The sequence below is a fragment of the Berghia stephanieae genome, chromosome 7 (genome assembly GCF_034508935.2).
Source record: "Berghia stephanieae isolate SIO BIC M18660-M18661 chromosome 7, UCSD_Bste_1.3, whole genome shotgun sequence".
In the NCBI taxonomy this organism is placed as follows: domain Eukaryota; kingdom Metazoa; phylum Mollusca; class Gastropoda; order Nudibranchia; family Aeolidiidae; genus Berghia; species Berghia stephanieae.
In genome coordinates, this window is record NC_088366.1 from 54,451,375 (window position 1) to 54,476,269 (window position 24,895).

The window sequence follows — 24,895 nt, forward strand, 5'->3', positions numbered from 1 at the left end:
TGTCGCGATTTTTTGTTTGTTTGCTTGACAACCATTTTCTTTCTTTATATTTATTTGTTTTGATTTTAATTTTTATCAACAATGCCGATTGTTGAAGGTTGATGATACGTTTTTATTGATCTTCTGACTTGCCATTTATTTATCTTTAAAATATCCCAAAACAAATATTCGTTCCGGTTTTTTAAATCTATTTGTTGATTTACTTATTTTGTTTATATTAAAGTATCCGTTCCTTTCTTCATTTATCTATTTGTTATACTTTAATAATGATGGTAATAATTATGATGATAATAATAATGATAATGATAGTAACAAGGATAATAATAAAAATGATAATAATAATAATGATAATAGTTACTCAATTAAGAATAGAATTAATGGAAAGTTTTCTTCTTTCTTTTATTTTAACAACATTACCAATTGCTTCTAAATATTCAAAACTCAACTTGCTTTTAAAAATCGTTTTCCACTTTTAAAATTATATTATAATGTATTGTAACTCCCCCCCCCCCTCCCACTCCCCCCACCCTCCCTCTCTCCCTCCCTCTCTCCCTCCCCTTTGGATCCGAACAAAAATCTGCCATTGAAAATTACACATTCCCGATTCAATGAAATTAAACCCTCATTAAGCCGGGACAATGTGCACGCGCGCAAGAACGCCTATCGAATCACTGCTCTGATCAAATTATGACTACTGCAGCTACTTGAACGATCATAATAAAAAAGATATTAAGATATCGTATATCAACAGATGCACGAAACGAGGAACATTTGGTTCTTCTTAAGAGAATTCGAATGACATGCGAGCGAGTCTCAGATTTATCATCAGCAGGGTATTCAGAGAAATTACTACTTTAGAGATGAAGAACAATTAATGAAAATTTTTTTTATTTTTTCTTTAATATAAAGGGTTATTATTATTATTATTATTATTATTATTATTATTATTATTATTATTATTGTTATTGTTATACGAGCATAATAGAAACATCGATAATCTTTTAAGTGTTTGGTTCCCTATATTATGGCAAACTGTATAGGTTTATTGTTGTTGAGCGAAAGAATAGGCCTAATAATATTGGTACACAGTGTGTGTGTGTGTGTGTGTGTGTGTGTGTGTGTGTGTTTTGTGACACGCGACTTCTTACAACAGTATTGTCGCGTGTCAAATGAGCGCGTAAACATAAACAATACGATGACAGACGGCTGTCGTTAAGGTGACGGGCAGGCGCGGCGTATAGCGATGATAAAGTGGGGTTGGGCTTCACCGTTAAAGTATATATTTTATATAAAAAATCACTACACATATGTTCGGTTTTTTGTTTTGTTTTTTCAGCCCTAAATTTACAACAATTTAGATGATGACAGTAATTTCTTTTTTTTATGTCTTGTGGTGCCGATTTTGAAAATGATTGCAATTTTTATTGGTTTTAAATAATTATTTGGGGTTCTATTTTTACATATTTATTTTGAGAAAATCCTAAATGCAGGAGAGAGAGAATGAGAGAGAGAGAGAGAGAGAGAGAGAGAAGGAGAGAAAGAAGTAGAGAGAGAACAGGACGAATGAGTAAATTTAAGCAGTAAATGAGATATGAAATTATCTAAAATAAGTTGAGAAATGTAAGAGGAAACAAGAGCGGTTTATACATGAACAAAAAATATCAATTACATTATCAAATGAGACGTAAAATCATGGTATATCTATTTCACAAACAGTGGCACAAGTGGAATAGGTCGTAAATGAAAGAGAAAAAAAGAATTACATTATAAAACTAATGATATTACTAATAATGATAAATATGATACGAAAACAATTGATATATAATATATACACAGGGGAATAATACAATATAACGGATTTCTCATGCGAATAAAGCAAAAATCATTTGAAAATAAATGAGCATTCAAACGAATAAATATCGTAAACAAAATTGAGGGAAGAATGATAATATACAGGGTAACTTATCGTGGAATGACGTTGGAAGAAATTAAATATTGACTTAAAGTCATAAGCAAAACTAATAATGTTTAAAATTGAAAGGAAAGAGAAAGAATATGTAATAAATAAACTCCAATTGGAATTAATCAAAAACGAACAATAAATTAAAAGTAATATAAATAATATAAATACATTCCGCCTATCTCTTTTCTATTGTCGTTCAGATTGCAAAATAATATATGCAATTATACGCAAGACAATATTATCAAAGAGAGGAAGTGGTTTGTAAAAAAGTATTGCACCGGCTCCCGACACTGGGTTTATGCCTATATAAATTTTACTTTCTTGGCGAAAAATAATATTCAAGTTTGGCAAAAATGCGAATTTAGAAAAAATGCAAAAGAAAAAAAAATTACAAAGCAAAGCGTGGATTTGTGGAATGTTTTTGAAGCGTGTGGAGTTTCTTAACAATTCGAAACTTTGTTTTATTTACTTTTATACAGGATTGTGAAATTGATATATTTTTTAAATTATTTTATTTTCTGCTTTTAAATATTTTTTTTAATGTTTTGATTGCTTATATGTTTAATGATATGTATGTGAGCGGTTTGGCCTATTCTAGTTACTCTGAAATAAAAACAGGTATCTAAAATTTGGCTAGGAAACCGGTCCAAATTTCTACTATCAATCGATTAAAATGACCCTCATCTTGGCAAAACTCTCAAACCTGGAACTTGCATCTAAAAAAACTTTTGCATAATTGTTGTAATTTATTCAGCTGACTGACTGGGCTAAAGTATTAATAAATAAATAAATGAATGACTAGCAATGGACACGCTAAAATGTATGATTTGTTTTTTAAAAAAAATATAGTATAATCTACAATTAAAGAATTCTAAATTATGGCGTTTATGGCAGGAAAGTATGAATGATATGTACTGGGCTTAGGATAGTCCGTTTAATTCACCGTATTGAAATAATAATGTTAATGATAATGATAATGATGATATATACATGACTACGTTATTACCAATGTGATTCAACAGTAGTGGTTATTAGTAAATAACGGGTGTTATTGATACATACAGAGTAGTAAAAAAAAATTACTAGAGTTGACTAAGAGAGCCTGTAGAAATGTAAAAAAGATTACAGACAGTAACTGTGATTCACATATGTGACTCATCGTCTCTAAACGGTATTATGTCGGCATGGTTAAGATGTTGAAAATTGAATTTATAGCCAGGAATATTAAACTTGGGTTAAGTTTGTAAGTTTTATCAAGGAGAATGAATATCATATTTTAGTGTGCTAAATAGAAATCATTTTAACTTTTGACAAGTTTAATTTTAATTCGACTTTTTAGCATCTGGTACATCCCGACATAATACCGTTTTGACACGCTGGGTCACATATTATAATATTGAAACAACGATATGCAGAGTTTAGCCTTCTTGAAAAGAACAGACAAAACACGCAATAAAAAATGTGATCATCATATCTATTCCTTTTGTGAGTTGTCTCTGTTCTGTGAAAATGGCAAAAGACCGAAACGTTGATTGATTTGTATTGTTTCAATTATATATATATTATATATATATATATATATATATATATATATATATATATATATATATAGGTTACCGATACTATCTATACTTTCTTTACGTTTACAGACCATCAATATAAAAGGCTATTGATGTGGATAAACTATGTATTACTCTTATCAGAAATTGGAGTCTAATTTTGTTAAATTCAAAACAGTTCCTATTTGTATGGTCAATGGAATGCTACACTTTGTTTAAATTACTCTGTCCTTGGTATACCGCAATAAAACAATGTGGGATTTAAAAAAATAAACAACGTTTAAGCAGAGTATAAATTAATGGATAAATTAACGTATAAATTAATTGAGCAGGTGAAAATTATAAATCATAATTATAAAACCGGAGCTATTTAATTGAGATTCAAATCTTTAATATCCAACAAATAAAAATACAATTAAAAGAATAAATTAAAATAAATTTAAAATAAAAATTAAGTATTATACACAAAATTAATGACAGGTATTGGTTTTTTATTTACATTTTCAGTTTAGGTGGAGATAGAGAGAAAGTATACATTAACGAACAAATACATTTTATCTTAAAAGGGGGTTATAAAACTGACATGATTCCGTTTTCATAGCAAAACAATATTATATAACAAGAAGCTCCAAAATGTGTGGGATGTTATCATAAGGCATATATTTAGAAGGCTGGGAATGGTTTGTTATTGAATAGAAAATTCGCCTGTTATAGAAAAGAAGTATAGTAAATTGAAGGCTATTTGAAAAAGTCGAACAGGGAATGTAGACGAAGAAAAAAGGTGAGAATTAATTCTTTTTTTTTTCTCAAAAAAACTTTATATTTTATTGCTTTGAAAATGAATATGCAAATCGCACTTCATGGGAAAAAAGTAACCATAATATTTTTGAGTTTCTTTTAAAATGTTGCTTTAGAATAGAGAAGTTATTTTCCAAAAATAGATAATCTAATAAAAAGATAAAGATTTTGGTGCATCACTATATAAAGAGTTATAACTGTGGTCTGAGTGTTTACTAATTGGTGAGAGGTATACTTCTAAGACAAGGGGACAGGAGTCTGGGACAAGACAATTACATTATGTTTTGTATCAGAAATACATAAAATGAACAATTTTGTTTATACGAGGTTTGCAAATTTCTGTAAACTTTAATTTTTCCATTTCCTCAAACAGTAACAAAGGTATAAGGAAGATATATACTATATCAAAATAATAGGCGAAGAACAAGCAGTATGAATGGATCAAGAGTGATGCTATAGAATAACATTTATAACAATATTTAGGTTAGGAATGATGAATGCTATGTTACAAGTCACAACCATCGCTCTTGAACGAGGATAGAAAATATAAATTCTATTTATATCGAGATACGTTGGCTACGAGTGCCCAGGCACTCTATAACATATTATACTTCCTGGGGGGGGGGGGGTTGTGAGAAATAAACAACATTGCATTTAGAAATATTGAGATTGACATAGGCAGTAAACACTTAAACATGATAATTGTAAAGAAGAAAGGCTTGTCTTAATCATTGATAACATGAAGGCTATACAACAATTCTAAACGTACGTAAGTAAAACTCGCAGCGTTTTTCAAAGATATAAAATGATTCTGTACAATATTTGATAATTATGTTTGATTTGGTTTTAGAGAGTCATGATGAAAAATATGGATAAGTACTCTATTATTACACATTTGATATGGTAACGATATATTATGGTATTTTGCAAATGTGATAACATTTGGCAACATTTTAACAACAATAATGAAAATGGGAAGACGAGTTGGGTATTTTTTTTTTTTTTCACTCAGTTTGTCCATCTGTCTTTTTATCTAAATATCCGTGTATATTCCTAGTGGTTTTTTAAAACAAAATGAAATAACTATTATCCTTTTTAAAACAATAAAACATTAGACAAAGCAAAAAACACTGAATTATCATCTTGTCATTCGTCAATGGTATTACATTTTTTTTTCAAACGTTGTGAATTTTTGGGAGATAATAACAACATTGTAAAATAAATGTCTTGAGCAATAATTCTGTAAAAAAAACCAACACATTTTAAAAGTTTTCACCAGCAATTCGTCCTTGAAATATTGATGGATGAAAATAACCCTCATATTGAAAAAAAAAAACCTCACGAAAAACAGCCGCCAAAAATAAACAACAAACCCAACAAATTATCTTAGCTTGTGCTTCGTGAAGACTTCATTGAAGACCCAGGTTTGATAGTTTTTGACAAGATGAGTGTCATTTTAACGGATCAATATTTTAAGGAGGAGTTTTCCGACCGAAATTTTTAAAATGTGTTTTCTTCTGTTTGCTGCTGAATAATTGTGTCATGATTTTAATATAAACGAAAATGACTAGAAAGAACACTAAGTAATGAAGTGAGTAGGAAAGTGCCAGAAGACAACTGTCTTCTGGCACTATCCTACTCACTTCATGTTTTGTTGTTATCAACAAGTGCCTGCTCCACTCACTTTTCTGAATTAGAAAGAACACTGTGATACTCGATGACTTTACCTTTATAATCTGAAATGCAACGTATTGCTTTTAAACTTGTGACATTGAACAAAACGGTATATTTTCTCACTTCAAAAGATAAAACTTACAATGGAATCTGAGTTTCTGATATCAGCTTCTAGATTAACCAGTTACAATGCTGGAAAGACACGCATATTGATATTTCGCCATTTAAAAAAACGTGTCTTTCCAGGGTACGACAGTTAAATGGTTTAAAAAAATAATTGTAGATTTCTTAATTTGCTTAAAAACGGTGGACATGGTTTTTAAAAATGAAGAACATGTTAAAGAACAATATTTACATATTTTGAAAAGTTTGCAGGAGTATTCAGTAAAGCAATTTCTTTTCAATCTTATGCCGTTTTTATTGTAAAGACGTAACATTTATACAGCTAAATCGATGCTTAAATTACGCTGAAAAAAATGTAAATCTTGGTGACATTTTTATTCATTGTTCAATCCCTGTATCATATTTATGTAACATGAATAGGCTATATTTATCTAATTGCATAAATTATTGTCTATTTCTTAGCACCAATCAATTGATTATAGTTCTTATCTAATTTATTTGACTTATAATGCGTTTCGGCGTCTACTCTACCTTGACGCATGATGATTCCAAATGCTTGTTCAAGTAAGATTTGAGAGCGAATGTCTTTTTGCATTTGGTGCAGGCAAAATGTTTGAAAGCTGAATGAGTTTGCATATGGGCACGAAGATTGGACCTGTCAGCAAACGCCTTGCCGCAATGGGCGCAGCCAAACGGTTTCTCCCCGGTGTGAGATCTCATGTGTCCTTGAAGGAGCCAAGGTCGGCTGAAGGTCTTGCCGCAAACTTCACAAGCGTGTTTGAGATCATGCGTCAGAATGTGCATGGACAACGCGGGCATGCTGACGTATACTTTTTCGCAATGCGGACATTTCTTGGCACTTTTGCTGTCTAGGGCTCGATGCGTCTGTTTGTGGCGGGAAAGGTTAGATGACGTCGCGTAGTCTTTGCCGCATTCGTTGCAGGTGTATCGGACACGGCTGTTTTGAGATTTGGTATCGGTTTCCTCGGCTACCGAGGATTCGTCGTATGATCTTTTTCTTGATCTTCCGTCGCTGATGAGAAAAGCCTCGTACGTGTACGAGTTCGGACTTTTGGAAGCTGGAGGGTTACTAAAATCTTGAGAGTTTGGGTTGATGGATGAAATGAGATTGAGCTCTGGGGATTCGCATGTTGAGGATGGTGGGGAAGAGGAAGATGGAGGGATGGAATCTGGGGATGATGGGGGAGGGAGGATGAAGTATGATTTGGATTCATTGTTTGGGAGAGTGGGAGATGATGATGGGATTGTCGGGCTTGGGGAGGGAGGGAAGGAATGGGGAAGGGGGTAAGATTGTAAAGGGGGTAAGTGGGAGGACGTGACGGTGGTGGAATAGGAGGTTGGTGGGATAATGGAAGAAGTTGGATAGAATTGGTGATTGTTTTGGTGATGGTCGTGGTGGTGATATTCGGTAAGCTCGGAGTTGTGAGGAGGAGAAGTGGTGAGAGAGTGAGTAGGGAAAGTGGCTGATGAATCCTTGACTTCGTCCTCTCGTGTTATTTCATGATTGTAGTGGTAGTATTGACGATGATGATGAAGATGACGATGATGCTGGTGATGGGAGTTATATATTATGTTGCTGTCATCCTTTGAGATGACAATGTCGGAGACTTTGTTTTTGGTATTGGCGTTGAGATTGCTGTTGCTCTTCTGATTGTCTTCATTGCCACCATTCTCACCAGGAACGTGAAGACGCTGGTTGATGAGTTGCTGGATGAGTGGATGGTGGAATGGGTGATCAGCGGGTAAGACTTCATGAGGTGGGCTTCTTCTAGGGCTGCTTGGTGCAACTGAGGTTGCAACCGCTGACGTTGCATGATCGATTCCTTGGTGAGCTGGGGGTGGTGATGGGAGATGAGGATGATGAACAGATCCTGATGAAGCAGTGTGCGCAGGAGCGGGACTAGTCGATGCGCTGTATGATTTGAATCGTTTAGGCGAGGAAGGTGCAAGTGTAGGGTCACTCTTGGATTCTTTGTTTTCTTTACGAATGCTGTAGTCATAGGGCGCTTTTTGCTCGTTCTCGGAAGGAAGGCCCGGGGAATGAATGACGTCATAGTTGCTAAGGAAGCTGTCGCTATTATTAACACCGTTACTATGGTAACGGTTGGCAGGGTGATTGTTGTTCGTTACGATGACACTTCTTCTCGTAGATTGGAGCAGACTGTCAAGGTGGTGGTGATGGTGTTGATGATAATTTTCTCTAGCGGCGACTTCGTGTTCGTTTTGGGGGATGACGGCTATCTTGCTGTTGTCGACAATCTCGGCCACTCGGCTGTTTGGGAAATGTGACGAAAAGTCTTGGATGTATCCTGAGGATTAAAGGAAAAGACATGATATGATTGTCATTGATAACATTGCTCTAGTCTAACGTGGACAAAGTTACTATGTATTTGGAAAGGGAAAACAAAACAAAATTGTTGTTTTCTATGCCTTGATCGTTGATTGTTTGCACTATGTATCAAATCTTTAGCTATCCACTCAAATATACATACGCAAAAGAGCAACGACTTTAAGATCAGGCAACCGGTGTAAGATACAAACCTGAAGCGATGCATGTGTCTGAAACAATGTCAGACTAATCAAACAAAAACACATATCGATAAAAATCAGTTTTCCGTCATCTATCTATGTATTTATATAATATTTTTATCTCTGCTTTCTCTGCTACTGATTCAAACTCAAACACACACACACACATACACACACACACACACACACACAATATATATATATATATATATATATATATATATATATATATATATGTATACAGCATATACACCTTTTTAGATTTTTACGCAGAAGAGCGAAAACCTTGATAGTTCAACAAGAGATAATCGATATTAGTTTAATGATAATTCAAAGCATTCGCCCCGTATCGATTTCCTGCTTAAATTTAAATCGAATCGTGACAAAAGCGAACATACTTAGAAAAAAATTGACGTCAATAACTAATTTGCATATCTAATTATAGACTACATTATCCTCGCTTCTTATCTGTCACTCTCAAATTTGTCAAAGCAATTTTCTTCTTCTATCTCTCCCTGCTCACGCTTTGCTCGTTGAAAATAAATCATATATATTTTCCTGGAGATAAAATTAAACGGTAGCGGCAACATTATATCATTATTACTGTTCGTGATTTTGCTAACACGGTAATTAGAATCGATTTTTTTTTTCGTTTCGCTGAATTCAATAATCGTAGTTAGAATTGTTAGTTTTTAATAAGTTGGTTTATTTATCTCTGGCATTTATTGATCGTGTATATCCTCAACACTTGCGTTTCTTCGACAAGTTAAGATCCATCTAATTGATTAGACTGTCGTGGTGGGTTAATTATGTTATTATCAATATTTCTTTTTTCCTTTTGTTATCATGTTTTTTCTTCCGAAGCTGAAATTAGATAAGCTAACCATTTTCTCTTTACAAGTACTAATCATTCATCGTTGTGCGATTCTAATAATGATAAGTTTGTGATTTTTGACTTGTACTGACTGAGGGCTAATTATAGTTACGTGTTTATATTTTTATAGGGACGTGGTTGGGGGGGGGGGGGGGGGGTTCAAGAGAAGAAAGCGTCTTCGACCGATTATCTAACTGACTGACTGACTGTCGATCGATCTATCTACCTACCTGTCTGTGTGTTTCTATCTATCTATCTATCTATTTATCTCCCCCTCCCTTCCCCGCCTCCGCTACCCTCATTCTCCTCTTTTGCCAGCCGCATTCCCTCCCTCAGACTCTCTACATCATCCTCCTACATTAAATAATTTCAAGGGTAGCCAAATCTAAATCTATACATAATAATAAAAATATATTATTATTATTATTAATATTATTATTATTATTATTATTATTATTATTATTATTATTATTATTATTATTATTATTATTATTATTATTATTATTATTATTATTATTATTATTATTATTATTATTATTATTATTATTATTATTATTATTATTATTATTATTATTATTATTATTATTATTATATTATTATTATTATTATTATTATTATTATTATTATTATTATTATTATTATTATTATTATTATTATTATCATTATAAGAAGAGCAGTTGGCCTATCGAGAAGTTTGACAAAATCAAAATTAAAGGTCAAAAAACCATTTCAGTTCCTGAGTAATTGACTGGAAATCGATGCTAAAAATGTCACACTCTATTCACAGAGACATATTATAAAATACACAAACACAGTCTCAATCTCAAACACAATCAAAACACACACACACACATACACACACACACACACACACACACACACACGCAAATAGACTAACACATTTTTGTTTCAACCTGGAACAAAGACATTCTTCGACTCTTTTATAAAAGTGTTTTTTGTTTTTTGTTTGTTTTTTTGTTGTTATTTTTTTGGTTCTCTGGTCCTCCAATCTATTCCTTTATTCCTCCGAGTACACGAGTACTGACTCTGATGGATTTTGTAAGAGTGGGCGCCTAACAGGCGACTGGCATTGTATGAAACTGAATTATGGTTTCAAATAGCCTGCTGGAGAATAAATGAATTATTGTGAAGCACATAGAGCATGGTTAAACCGTGGAAATGTGCTATATTATAAATGTTGTTATATTATATTATCTTATATTATATTCGGTGAAAAGGACTATATATGTATAGAAAAGGAAATATAAGAGATATCTATAAATATTCAGCCCCGCGCACACGCACGCACACACACACACACACACACACAGACACACACTCACATGCACACATGAACACGCACGCACAAAAAATCCTCATAAACACCCCACAAGCATCACAACTAACGGTGTATCTATAATACATTATTCAAGTTACCCACGTGAGTCATCAGCAATAAATGACGACGGACAAACTCAATCATCATCACACCCAAATCCCCCCCCCCCCCCCCCCCACCCATTTTTCCAACCCTCTACCGGACTACCAATCTCCCCAACCCCACCCATCATCTCACCCCCCCCCCCATCCCCCCCCCCCTCCTGCAAACCCTCATTACCCAATGAGTAAGCACCAAAGCACCACACGATGACAGAGCACCAACTCACAGAGAACCAAAGTCCTAGACTAGATTGTGGTTCAGCTCAGCATTACCTTCAACAGGTAATCAAATAAATAAATCTCCCATCAATACACGACCCTGAGGCACGCACGAACACGAAAGGGCGACGAGTAGCTCCCCCCTTAGTAGTAGTAGTAATAATGAATTGAAATTCTATAACATTATGGGCTGTTATCGATTGATCACTTTCAGATGGACGGATGCGGGGTGATAGCGGTGAGTCTGGAATCAGGAAAGGGTAAGGGTGGGTGAGGTGGGGGGGGGGGGTAGGTGCGATGGGACAGCAGCAGCAGCAGTAGGCCGGTAGGCAGGTAGGCTGGGCGACTCTGCGAATTCGGTGTCATAATGTGCTTAAACGCACGTGCCATTACTCATGCTCATATATTATATATTCTTCTTTATCTCGTGCTCCCCTTCTCCATCACACACACAAACACACGCATACGCATACACATTCACACACAGATAAGTGCGTGTGTTTGTGTGTGTGTGTGTGTGTGTGTGTGTCTGTGCGCGCGCACACCCACCCACCCGATATATTGATATAACTCCAATACAACGGTCCACAGGTGAAAAAGATGAAAATCGATTATTTTCTCTTCTTTATGAAATCAATGGAGAATCAAGGCTACCGGGTTGCCATCAATGGCTTTTTATAATCTAGTGGTCCCGTTAGTTCTTTCCACGACTGGTGACTCATAGGCCTCTTCCCTTCTCTCTCTCTCTCTCTCTCTCTCTCTCTCTCTCTCTCTCTCTATCTATCTATCTATCTATCTATCTATCTATCTATCTGTATATACATACATATATATATATATATATATATACCCGTGTGTTATAACATTATAACAAGATTAAATAAAACTAGTATTATAACTAAATGTATTTATATAAAAGCTCAAAGTTGATCAAAAGCAAGGTGAAAATCAATTTTTAAAAAAACAACACATTTATGGAGACATATGACTCGTTCCCACATCATCATCATCGCCTGTAATTGATTAATAAAACTCATTCGATCTGTAATGATTCAATTTATACTGATTTTAATCATGAGTCATGCTTGACGTGTCACCTCTTTCTTTCTGTTTTTGTTTTTCTTCTTTCTTTCTCGTCATCTTATTCAACTCATTATCATACCCATTCTTCATTTTTAAAAACAACGATATTATCATTGACTCATCCGTTCAAAGAGAGCTTTAATTTGGCTAAAGGGCAGCTTAGAGAGTTAATTGTTCGATTCATTTTTTATTTTACTCATCGTATCTAAGATAATATTATTATATCGCATTTATCCACCGGAATCGATTATATTATAATCGCACCGGACGCGTGCAGCGATTATACGGGTTAAAAATGGCGTATGTAAGGTGAGCACCGACAACAGATTTATGCAACAAGATACTCAAGGAGAGTTTTTTTGGGGGGTTTTTTGAGTGCAAAATGATTATAAATTCCTATTTAAATCAAGACAGTTGCAGACATGTCTATTAGTATAAAAATACTTCTTAGAATCACGTGATTTTGGGTCCAATTGCAGAACTTCGTGAGCCTCGCATTTGTTTGTTTGTTGCTTTAGGTCTCTTCCAACAAAATTGAGGTTATATGAGAGACCGCTGAAACAAAAAAAAAACAAGCAATCTAACAAAAATAGTACAAATGTCAATCAAAAGCATAACCTAAAGATATCATAAGCTAAATTATAAATAACCAAGAACAAACAGGCAGAAGATTTACAGGAAAAAAAATATCCCCTGCCAAAAATACAATCACAAACCAAAGAAGCAGGATAGGCTAGTAAAGAGAAGAAGAAACGACATCACTATCGGATCGTACACCCATGCGAACATCAAAGGTATATGATTCAAGGGTGATGCTCCCATCCAACCACCCGCGAGCCTCGCATTAAAAACGTATTGACAATGAAAGGTTATGCCATTCTATATTATAATTGTACGCATTTTGAAATGTTATTAGTTTAATCCTGGCCAGAGTAAAGTGTTGATTTTTAAAGTGGACTATAGCGTCTACAATTTTGATTATTATTCTTTATTATTAGCATCTTGTATATAAAGCTATTACGAAGACACAGACTATTCAACAACAAGAAAAAAAGAAAACAAAAACAAAAACAAAACAAAAAAAAAACAAAAAAAAAATCAACAGCAACAAAATTATAACACCCCCCCCCCCCCCTAAAAACAACAAAAAAACAAGACCTGTGGCTATTTTCATCATTGAAGTTTTGAAAAGAAAAAAACAAAAACAAAACAAAGAATCAACAGCAGAAAGAGTCAATAATTGAGATTACCCTCATGTAGAAACCCGGGTAGCTCAAAGTTCTGGAGAAAAAAAAGTTCTCAAGTCTCAATATAAAAAATACAATGGATTTCTTTTTCTTTTCTTTTTTTTTTTTTTTTTTTTTTTTTTAGATTTCTTTGTTTCTAAATACTATTCTTCATCAAGCAATTACGAAGCGCCCTCCATCAGCCACATGTACCTGTAGCTAAAACTAAAAGTAAGCCTCCGTAATGCTGGCGGGTTCTTTGAAAGTCAACAGACCGAGACGAAATCGACAGAAGTTGGGCGGGGAGGTAGGAGGCAGGCTGCTAGGCTTGGAGGCTTGTCTATTAATGATGATGCGATTGATGGTGATGCCTGGTACCTAGTTAGTGCCTGGTGCCGCCCCTGCTTGGTGTGCCTGGAACCACGTACTACGAGAGTTCCACCTGAGAGTTTGTTACTTGTTTTGTTATACATATTATATCATACTGTCAATCAGGGGTGATCACTCAAGCGTGAAAAGTGCCAAAAAAAAATAAAAAATCATGGATCAAAGAGGAAACAGCAGAACATAATATTTTATTTTATCTTCTTTATTATTAAATCTGGGATTTTAGTTTTTATCACGCCGCAAGGTATCAGGGTTGAGAGTTTTTGTTGTTTTGTTTTGTTTGGTTTGGTTTTTGGTGACAAGATGAGGGTCATTTAAATCGATCTATATTTGAAGGAGAACTTTTCTGATCAATTTTTTAATAAGCTTTTCTTTGTCTAGAGTAAGGCAGTTACTTGGTTAATATATATATATATATATATATATATATATCAATCAATCAATCAATCAATCAATATTCAACTCCATACTGTATAGTCTTTAATTGGTTACCATTCTATTAATAGAACACAACGGCGGGATTCCGTCATCTAACTCATCATTGATTGGCTGAGAGCAGTTCAATGACCTATATTATTGATTGGGTCGTTTTCTGTTGGCTTTTTTTCTTCTTTCTCTCTTTCTTTCTTCTGGATTTTATGAGTATATATTGCGTCATAGATCTATTAGAATCAATAATGGGACTGCTGCCCAAATGATGCCATTCAGGAACCCAAAGAAGAACTGCCAAGCGGAGTAAATCTCCCCAGGAAAGATTGGTTGACACTGAACCGGGCAAGGTCTAAAGTGGGGAAGACCAAAACAACCTTACAAAAATGGGGACTTTCTTCAGACTGCCGATGTCAATGTGGACACACGGCTCAAAACATGGACCACATCCTTCACGAGTGCGAACTTAGACCACATATCAGTGATATGGACCTGAGAGGCTGCACCCCTGAAGCCATCCAATGGATCCACCACTGGCGCGACACGATATGATGATGAATAATTTATTGAGTTATACCATTAGCCAACACAAAACACGATGAATGAAACACTGAATACGAATGAGAGATGGGAAAAATACATTCTCAGACCTGCCTAGTACTACGGAAAATTCGTAGGAATACGAATTTATTTTTCGTCTCCAGCCACAGAGTGCATATCTAGGTCTCTTTGACTCAATAAATCTTGTTGAAAAGGAAAGTTTAGCATCTTAGAATTCATATTCAAGACTTTGGAGTATTTTCTGGACCATGCTGAGAGCAAATTGTTTATTTCAAAGTTATTTGTGAGACTCAGCGTGACAAAACGGTATTATTTCGGGATGTACCAGATGCTAGAAAGTCAAATTGAAATTAAACTGGTCAAAAATTTGAATGATTTCTATTCAGCACACGGAAATATGATATTTATTCTTCTTTATAAAGCATGCATAACAAAACTCAACCCAAGTTTAATATTCCTGGCTATAAATTCAATTTTCAACATCTTAACCATGCCGACATAATGCCGTTTTCAGGCGGGGGGTGGGGGGGGGGTCACATTTAAAGTGACTTTTTCTTTCTTTTCCCTTGTAAACTACGAATTTTTGAAATGTAAATTAAGCAGCTCTACGTTCTGAAGCTTCCACAATATACGATTCTTACATTCTTGCTTTTTGGAATTCCGGACGTATTCCCAGCCGCTGCCACGAGCTTTTTCAGAAATATTTGAGTTAGTTATTTCTTTGAGCTTCAAGCAGCAACATTTTCATAATTACTCGTATAATGTAATGCGACAAAGCAAAAGTCCCTGTCATGGAATTTACCGCGCGTTTTTTCCGTCTTTTATTTTTCAATGCTATAGAAAATTTACGGACTTTACCACCACCACCACCACCACCACCTCCACCGCCACCGCCAGCACAACAACATTACGATTCATGATATCATTAAAACATTCAATTACATTATATTATTATCATTATTATTATTATAGAGACACGCGCGCAATATTACTCAAAGCTGCGGTATGTACTCACCGACAAAACAAGAACAACAACAAAAAAAGACATCGAGCGAGACGCTTACAATTTGAGCTCTATAAAAACCACAGGTGCCCCTCCTAACTCTCTCCCCCCCCCCCCCCTTCTCCCACACCCCTCCCCCTTTTAACCGCAGTCTCCCACCAGGTCCTGATCAAATCCCGCTCATGACGGTTCGACAGTGCACGTACGAGAAAGGGAATGAGTACTCACTCACTCGGTCCAACGGCAGGTGTGACCGTGACGTAACAAGTCAAACTTCAAAGAGAGCCTCACGGAGCTCAACCCGGCAGCTGCTACTTTTGTCTGGTATTGTTTTATTATTGTTATAGAATAGTGCGGTGCTCTGCAATCTGGTAGTATTTGGTTGACAGAGGCGGCCAGGCGTGTATTGAAATAGGAAATTGCATCGTGGGTGAGTACTTACTAATAGTCCGGTTGGTGAGTAACATTCTGATACACGATAATGGGACGGTTTCTTCTTGTCCTTTTTTTAAATTTGTTGTTTTTTTGTGTTTTTTTTGTTTTTGTTTTTGTTTTTGACTGTCGCGAAGTCCCAGGTTTGAGAGTTTTTTTTTCCTTTGCCAAAATGAGGGTCATTTAAATCGATCTATAATATTCGAAGGACGGTTTTTCTGGTCTAAATTTTTTAATACATGTCTTTCCCAAGTACACAGCCAGCGGTTTAACTGGTTTCGTGATTGGTCGGAATATTATACTCTGTGATCACTGATGGACATTGATGGCTTGCTTGCCTCGCTGATCAAGGAGAGATACGCCTCATAAAATTCTAACCGGTTAGAATAAATGTAATAGATTCGATGGAAGGGGTGAGGGGTGGAGGAGGAGGAGGATGGGTTGGCTGGGGGGGGGGGGGGGGGAGATAATAGCATTCAAAGGACGACGTCCGAGAATATGGTTGATTGGGGATTAATAGATTATTTATTGTGTCAATTTTCAATATTTTAAAATTGGGACTGTAAAAGGAGAACTGTGGTGATTGAGGTGGTGAAATGATTGGTGGTGATTTTACAATGAAAGCCTGTGCGCCATCTCTTCATTTATTTCTCTCCCCCCCCCCTCTCTCTCTCTCTCTCTCTCTCTCTCTCTCTCTCTCTCTCTATTCATTTGCCTAATATATCTACCTTTATCTGTCTATCTATTTATCTATCTATCTATCTATCTATCTATCTATCTATCTATCTATCTATCTATCTATCTATCTATCTATCTATCTATCTATCTATCTATCTATCTATCCATCCATATATTCATCTATCTATCTATCTATCTATCTATCTATCTATCTATCTATCTATCTATCTATCTATCTATCTATCTATCTATCTATCTATCTATCTATCTATCTATCTATCTATCCATCCATCTATTCATCTATCTAGCATCAACCTATTTATTAACCCCCCCCCCCCCCCCCGTCCCTTCCCCCAATACTCTTACCTTTCTTAGTATAAAATTATGTTCATAATCTTTTTCGCGCTTCTTGCTTCACCTAGATAGATAGATAGATAGACAATACCGACTCGTGTTTAGGTAGTGTCACATCAATAATATAAAATCTAACTCTTCTCATTGAAGGCCTTCACGTTTTGTTGTTGACTGTGAGGCTCAGGTGTTTCAACTATTTTGTCAAGTAGAATAGATTAATATTGGCATTATTCTTCCTTGAATACATTATAAAGCCATTGCTTATTAACCCAGAGACCTATTTATGTCAATAATGATATCCCTTTATTCTTCCCATAATTTTCCGGGTAAAACCGTTTTTTAAGTCAGAAATTAAGTATTGTTAGACTCGTGAAAATCTTCAGGTGGTGTTATTGGCAGCTCGACAATGGATGATAATATATATTATATTATATAATAACATCGTATATAACATTCATAATAATAATAATAATATTGAATAGATGTTTTGATGCATTGGGTATAATAATATTATATTTATATGGGTCAATATTTTGCAGGTTTTCGAAGTTTTTTGTTTTTTTTTCATTTTGGTACCTGAAAAGAATACATGTTTTATTTATTTATTTATTTATTTATTTATTCATTTATTTATTTATTTATTTATTTATCATTAATTGTCATTTTTTTACTCAGATCATTTGTTTATCTGTCGTTTATATATAAACTAGCATACATACTAACAAATGATACCATGCAGTATTTATTTTACCGGGACAATTTCTTTTTTTTAAAAAAACAAAAAAAAAAAAATGGTCGCGTGCCCTTGTCATTTTTTTTCTAGTTAACTTTTCTTTCTCTTTTTCTCGTTTCTTTTTTTCTTTCTTTCTTTCTTTCTTCTTCTTCTTCTTCTTCTTCTTCTTCTTCTTCTTCTTCTTCTTCTTCTTCTTCTTCTCTCGCCCTTCTACTTCCACATTAAAATTCGCATACACGCCAAATAACACATAAATCATAACAATAATGATTTTGATGATAATACGTATCTGCGCACCCATGCATGTGCAAATAATAATAATAATAATAATAATAATAATAATAATAATAATAATAATAATAATAATAATAATAATAATAATAATAATAATAATAATAATAATAATAATAATAATAAATACGACAAAAATTTCGCTCCTTAACTCTGATATCGTGAGCAGTTTTTGACAAAATAGGAATCGAAATTGAATCGACATCTAAAGAGATATTTCAAAGAGAATATCTAACAGCTAACTGGATCGGCGATAAAAAGATATGAATGAATGAATGAATGAATGAATGAATGAATGAATGAATGAATAAAGGGCAGAGTAGGGGCGTCGAAAATTGGGAGATTGAAAAAGAATCACCCTTTCTTTCAAGTGATGCACCTGCGCCGACAAGCGTAACTCACTCACTCACTCACTCACTCACTCACTCACTCACTCACTCACTCACTCTCTACTCTCACAAATACACTCATTCTTTCACAAACACACACACACACATACACACAAATACACGCACACACAATCATCCAAAAACTCAAGTCACTCAATCATAACAGATAATACAAAGGAATTTACTACATACTACTACATTACTAGGCAAGGAGGCCCCACAAACTCAATGTTTAGGAGTGGTCTGTTCTATGGTTCGGTCTATCCTTAGAAAAAAAGACATCGTTGTTATTTTACGGAGTTACTCGTCCGAAACGAGATAGAACGGGTGAATGAAGACTAGATAAAGATTGAAGGGGGGTGTGCGTGTGTGCGTGTGTGGTGTGGGTTTTTTTTGGGGGGGAGGAGGAGTGTGGAAAGGGGCGGGGGGAGGGGGAAGGGGGTGGGGGGGGGGTTGTGAGCGACAAAGCATCAAAGGCATACCTCGTGATAATATCGTTTATTGTTATTGGGAGACCTGCTTTTGAATTAAAATGCCCTAAAAATTTGTCGTCCCGTTATGCAACTTCAAAGCGAGAATAATATGATTGGGCATCTTCTTCTTCTTCTTCTTCTTCTTCTTCTTCTTCTTCTTCTTCTTCTTCTTCTTCTTCTTCTTCTTCTTCTTCTTCTTCTTCTTCTTCTTTTGTTTTCTTTCTTTTTTCTTTTTTTTTTTTTTTTTTTGAACTGTTATTAATAGATGGAATTATTGGATTGAAAAGATAGTATTGTGTGTCCTTTTAATAGTAGTGAGGAATGCACGCGCTATTTTGTCTTGCAGCTGCGCGTGCGTTGCTGAAAATGTTGTTGTTGTTGTTGTTATTGTTGATGATGATGATTGTAATGTTGTTGTTGTTGTTATTATTGCTGCTACTGCTACTACTACCTCTGCTGTTGTTACTGCTGTCGAAAATTCTTCATCTATTAGATATTTACAACATTACTACAGTAACTGTTAATTTTATTTTTCGTTCATATTTTAACAGCGCAGAATCATCTGACGTTGTTTGTTTGTTTGTTTGTTTGTTTGCTTTTCTATATTATTGCAGTTGATGTTATCGTTTGAATTCAGAGGCGTGGTCCTATCATACCAAGGCAGCAGCGATCAGTAGAATGAGACTTTATTGTTCTTTGACACTATTTTTATAACAGGACCGTTTTTTCGATGACTACGATGTTACTAGTGTGCATCTGTGTGAGTGTGTCTATGTCAATGTTGTATTGTTATTATTGTGTAACCAAATGACAAATTGCCACTTTTTTTAGGACAATAAAGATTTATTATTATTATTATTATTATTATTTATTATTATATATTATTATTATTATTATTATTATTATTATTATTATTATTATTATTATTATTATTATCATTATTATTATCAATCAAAGAAACAAAACAAAATATGATGAAGATTATCTGTGAAATTTCGACGCTCCTTGTGTCTTTTTTAATCAAGACAATCAAGGCAAAGGGGTTGAGGGAGTGCGCAGGAAAAGATAGAATCACCAATTATAAGTATGTGATAGATGATGGCGATATTATGTGAATTGCAAGGAATTATTGTTAAAAAAATAAGCTGTCCTTTTGCGCAATATCCACTAAAATATCCCCAAAGTATTTTGGAAGGGGGGCCCAGCGCAACAATAACTCCTTGGGTGGACGCGCTTGTCAGGTGCTGTTGCGTTTTGATGTTTAAAAAATAAAAATATTTCGACAGTGACAAAGCTATTACCGGGCAGGTCGTACTCATTTTACACCTGAGTATGGTGAGAAATGTGAGTAAGGAGAGAGAGGACACTGGTGTAAAAAAAAAAATACGGTTTAAAATATAATGTAGACGATAAAGATAAAAGTTAAAGAAAATAAGGGAATAATATTATATAAATGATGATGATGATGATGATGATGATGATGATGATGATGATGATGATGATGATGATGATGATGATGATGATGATGCCAATAATAATAAATTTTAATTTGTGTAATCTATATAAAACATTGTAAAGTTAATACTCACCATTGGCGAAACGGGCACTCAGTGGCGTCACGTGACTTTTAACAGGCGAGGAGATCAAACTCGTAACGATGTGGCTTTTGTCTTGGTAGGAACTTTCTGTCACTTTCATAATTATGTTGTTGTTGTTGTTATTATTATTATTGTTGCTGTTGCTGCTGCAGCTGTAGTCTGTTGTCGTAATGGCGATGTCACTGTTACTACTACTGCTGCTGCTACTGTTATTGCTGACACTGCCGCTAACTTTTTGGTGATGATCTCGAAGAGCTTGATGCAGCTCTTGCTCCTGTTGCTCCTGCAGAAGCTTCTGCCTCTGTTCTTCCTCCTGCTGTTGCTGCAACTTGATTTGATCTTCGTCATATTTTTGTTTGAGGTATTTCTTCACGAGAAACGATCGAGGCATCTTGGACGAAATGAGTGGTTGTTGCTTTTGAAAATTTTTATTTTTATTTTCAAGGTTAAAATCCTCTTCCGAACCAAGTCATGAAGTTTGGCATCTGTTGTGGCAAAAGAAACATAAAATTCTATTATTTGTAAATGCATAGCTCAATACTTTAATTTTGTTTAAGGTTTTTTGTTTGTTTGTTTTTGTTTTGTTTTTGTTTTTTGTTTTTTTTTTTTTGTTTTTTTTTTTGGGGGGGGGGGGGGGGGGGGGGGGGGGGGCTAGATAGAGTCAAAGGTAACTGATTTTGATAAGTTGTTCGGCAATATCTATATAATGTCATATAATATTTTGTTATCATCTTCTTTATTAATTCTTTGAATATCCCATTCATTTAAAAGTTGAGAAATGTTTAATTATCTTTATTATTATTATTATTATTATTATTATTATTATTATTATTATTATTATTATTATTATTTTTATTATTATTATTATTATTATTATTATTATTATTATTATTATTATTATTATTATTATTATTATTATTATTATTATTATTATTATTATTACTGATTAATTAATAACATTGATGGTAATGGTGATAATGATGAAATGATGATGGTGATTTTGATGATGATGATGATATAATGATACTACTACTACTACTACTACTACTACTACTACTACTACTACTACTACTACTACTACTACTACTACTAATAATAATAATAATAATAATAATAATAACAACAACAATAGTACTACTACTACTACTACTGCTACTACTACTACTACTACATCTAATAATAATAATAATAATAATAATAATAATAATAATAATAATAATAATAATAATAATAATAATAATAATAATAATAATAATAATAATAATAATGATAAATTAATAACAATAATAATATGTCCTTTTATTATTTATTTCAAATTTCCACATGCACAGCATGTTCTCATCTCACCCTCATTGAAAATCACTCAAGTTTGTTCGATTTTCCATGCATAATAATATTATGAACTCGAGAAAGACTTCAGAGTTATTTCGTCTACAGTTTCAACAAACATGCTGTAACTCTTGACAACGATAGATTGATTAGTGTTCACATTGTGTGTGGTTGGTTAATGTGTAATCTGTGGTCGGTAACTCTGTTGTAATGACAAGTGCAAAATACTTCGAGGATTCAATCAGTGCTAGTTAGATGGTTTTATACCGCTGTACTTTGGAGGGAGAAAAAAAAAGCCCAAAATAACTCCTTTTTAGACAAGTGCAAAGTACTTAGGATTCAATCAGTGCTAATTAGATGGTTTTATACCGATATAGATAGTATGCGCTTGGCTTAGAAGCTCATAACATTGCCAGCCATCCGGAAGTATAACGGACCAACACACAAAACTGTGTGTATCCATGAACGTTTATAGTCAGGTTAATACAGTTCAGTGAGCATTATTCATAAACGCGGATGGCAAAAAACAATGACAAAGACCTGAGTGAAGTCATCTTCGAACTATCAAAAGGAATCAATCAGTGCAAGTAAGATGATGGTTTTATACTGCTGTACTTTGGAGGGGGGGGGGGGGGGGGGGGAAAGCCGCAAAAAACTCCTATTTTTGACAATCGCAACATACTTATAGGAATCAATCAGTGCAAGTTAGATGGTTTTATGCCGCTGTGCTTTGGAGGGCGCAAAACAACTGTTTTTTTTTTCTTCTTTCTTTATCTTTTTTTTTTATTATTTAATTTATCGATTTTGATGTAGATATTAATTTTGTAAAAAAAAAAAAAAAGAAGTAATAATCTTAAAATAAAATCAAAATTAAAAACTCACATGGAATGTTACTACTAGAGCTTTTCCGTGGAATCCATCCGAAGTCCGCTTCAACTTCCAACACTTGTTTTGGTGTTTGGTGGTGAGAAATATTCACAACACATAGATAGCGATAATCCCTGCTTTTATGGAAGAAATAAATAAATAAATGTCCTTAATATTAATAGAATTTGTTCCCACGAAACAAGAAAATTCAACTTTGATTTTTCTTGACGAAAATGAAGAAGTGAAGAGAGCACCTTGAGACGGATCTGTGATAATGATTAGAAATGTTTTAGTTCGTGTGTATATATTGGGATTAGCAGACACTACGCGTGAGTGAGTGAGTGAGTGAGCGGTGAAGGAAGGCGCGCGCGTGCGTGAGTGAGTAAGTGAAGATCTTAGTGGCCTGGTCTGGTCCGTTCTCCTCCGTGACTTGTGGCTTTATCAGGTTCCAGAGCTCTGTTCTGCTCTCACAGTTGGGAGGAGGAGGAGGAGGGGGAGAGGGAGGGGTTGGCGGTGTGAGTGTGTGTGTGAGTGTGCGGGTGAGGGAGGGAGAGAGAGAGAGTGGGGTGTATGCAAATTGGGTGAGGACCGAGGACAGTCGCGCGCGCGTGCGACAGTAGTGTTTGTGTGAGCGAGTGAGTGAGTGAGTGAGTGATTAGTGTTGCGTGACGGACGAGTTGTTTGACTGTGCGATGTTGTTAGGGGCGGGCGGAGGGGGTGGAGAGAGTTCTGTCTGAGAGATCTGAGGACATACAGCAGACAACTAGAGTGATATGAGTGTTTGGATGGAAAGAAAAGAAAATCGGGCCAGTCGGGCCACCGACCCGACAGGCCGCACGCGACACAAATCCGGATCCAGATGACAGACTTTTTGTTGTTTTGGGGGAAGAAGGGTGAGGGGGGGGGGGGGGGGGTTGGGGGCTGTGAGTTGGTTGGACCCTATATGGGAGGTGGGGGGGGGGGGGTTTGTTGCAACATGGTTTGGAAGAAGAGTTATAAGGGAATGAGAACCTGGTTTTGGAAGATATAAGAGAGAGAGAGAGAGAGAGAGAGAGAGAGAGAGAGAGAGAGAGAGAGAGAGAGAGAGAGAGAGAGAGAGAGAGAGAGAGAGAGAAAGAGAAAGAAATAAATAAATAAAGAAAGAGAGAAAGAAAGAAAGAAAGAAAGAAAGAGAGAGAGAGAGAGAGAGAGAGAGAGAGAGAGAGAGAAGTTGGAGGGTGAGAAAGAAGGAGGGGGGGGGGGCAAAGAAGTCGTTCGAAGCCCACAGGTCCATTTGGTTTAAATTATTCACTCTAACCAGTATTGGTCATTTTGATCACTCACTCCGATGACCAATATTGGCCATTTTGATCACTCACTCCGATGACCAATATTGGCCATTTTGATCACTCACTCCGATGACCAGTATTGGTCATTTTGATCACTCACTCCGATGACCAGCAGAGGTTGGCGTGATGGTTGATAAAGGATTTCACCGTAATCTGTTCTGCTCCTCTTTGGAAAAACACATATTTATTTTTAAATTTGACCAGAAAACTCGTCCTTCAAATTTTGATCGATTTTAAATGACTCTCATCTTGGCAAAAACTCTCAAACCTGGGACGTCGCCGGAGCGTTCCATATTGTAACCTGTTGGACCAAAAAATTCGAAAGAGCGAACACCGAAAGTTTTGGAGTTTTTCTTTGATACGTTTAACAACAATGTGGTAAGAAACGAGAATTTTACTCACATTCTCTCACCGTATTCAGGTGTAAAATGGATACCTAGTCGGTAGCATCTTTGTCTTATGTTGGGAAAAAAAAATTGTAATATCGCCTAACAAGCGTCATGAATGATATCGACTTCTCTCTGATCATTCTTA

The 24,895-nt window shown here is 35.0% G+C and overlaps 1 protein-coding gene across 2 annotated transcripts; it reads right to left on the minus strand.

The window, feature by feature from the left end:
- Window positions 1-6,564: 6,564 nt before the first annotated feature.
- On the minus strand, window positions 6,565-23,491 carry LOC144977505 (uncharacterized). 2 transcript variants are annotated; one of them, XM_078922802.1, is made up of 3 exons: window positions 23,049-23,491; window positions 20,829-21,322; window positions 6,565-8,447 (listed from the first exon to the last, which is right to left on the minus strand). In XM_078922802.1, the coding sequence occupies exons 2-3, from the start codon at window positions 21,226-21,228 to the stop codon at window positions 6,640-6,642; spliced, it is 2,208 nt and encodes a 735-aa protein (XP_078778928.1). In that variant the 5' UTR covers window positions 21,229-21,322; window positions 23,049-23,491; the 3' UTR covers window positions 6,565-6,639. The 2 variants fall into 2 exon arrangements, with proteins under 2 accessions (XP_078778928.1, XP_078778929.1); XM_078922803.1 differs by lacking the exon at window positions 23,049-23,491 and having other exon boundaries at window positions 20,829-21,364.
- Window positions 23,492-24,895: the final 1,404 nt, after the last annotated feature.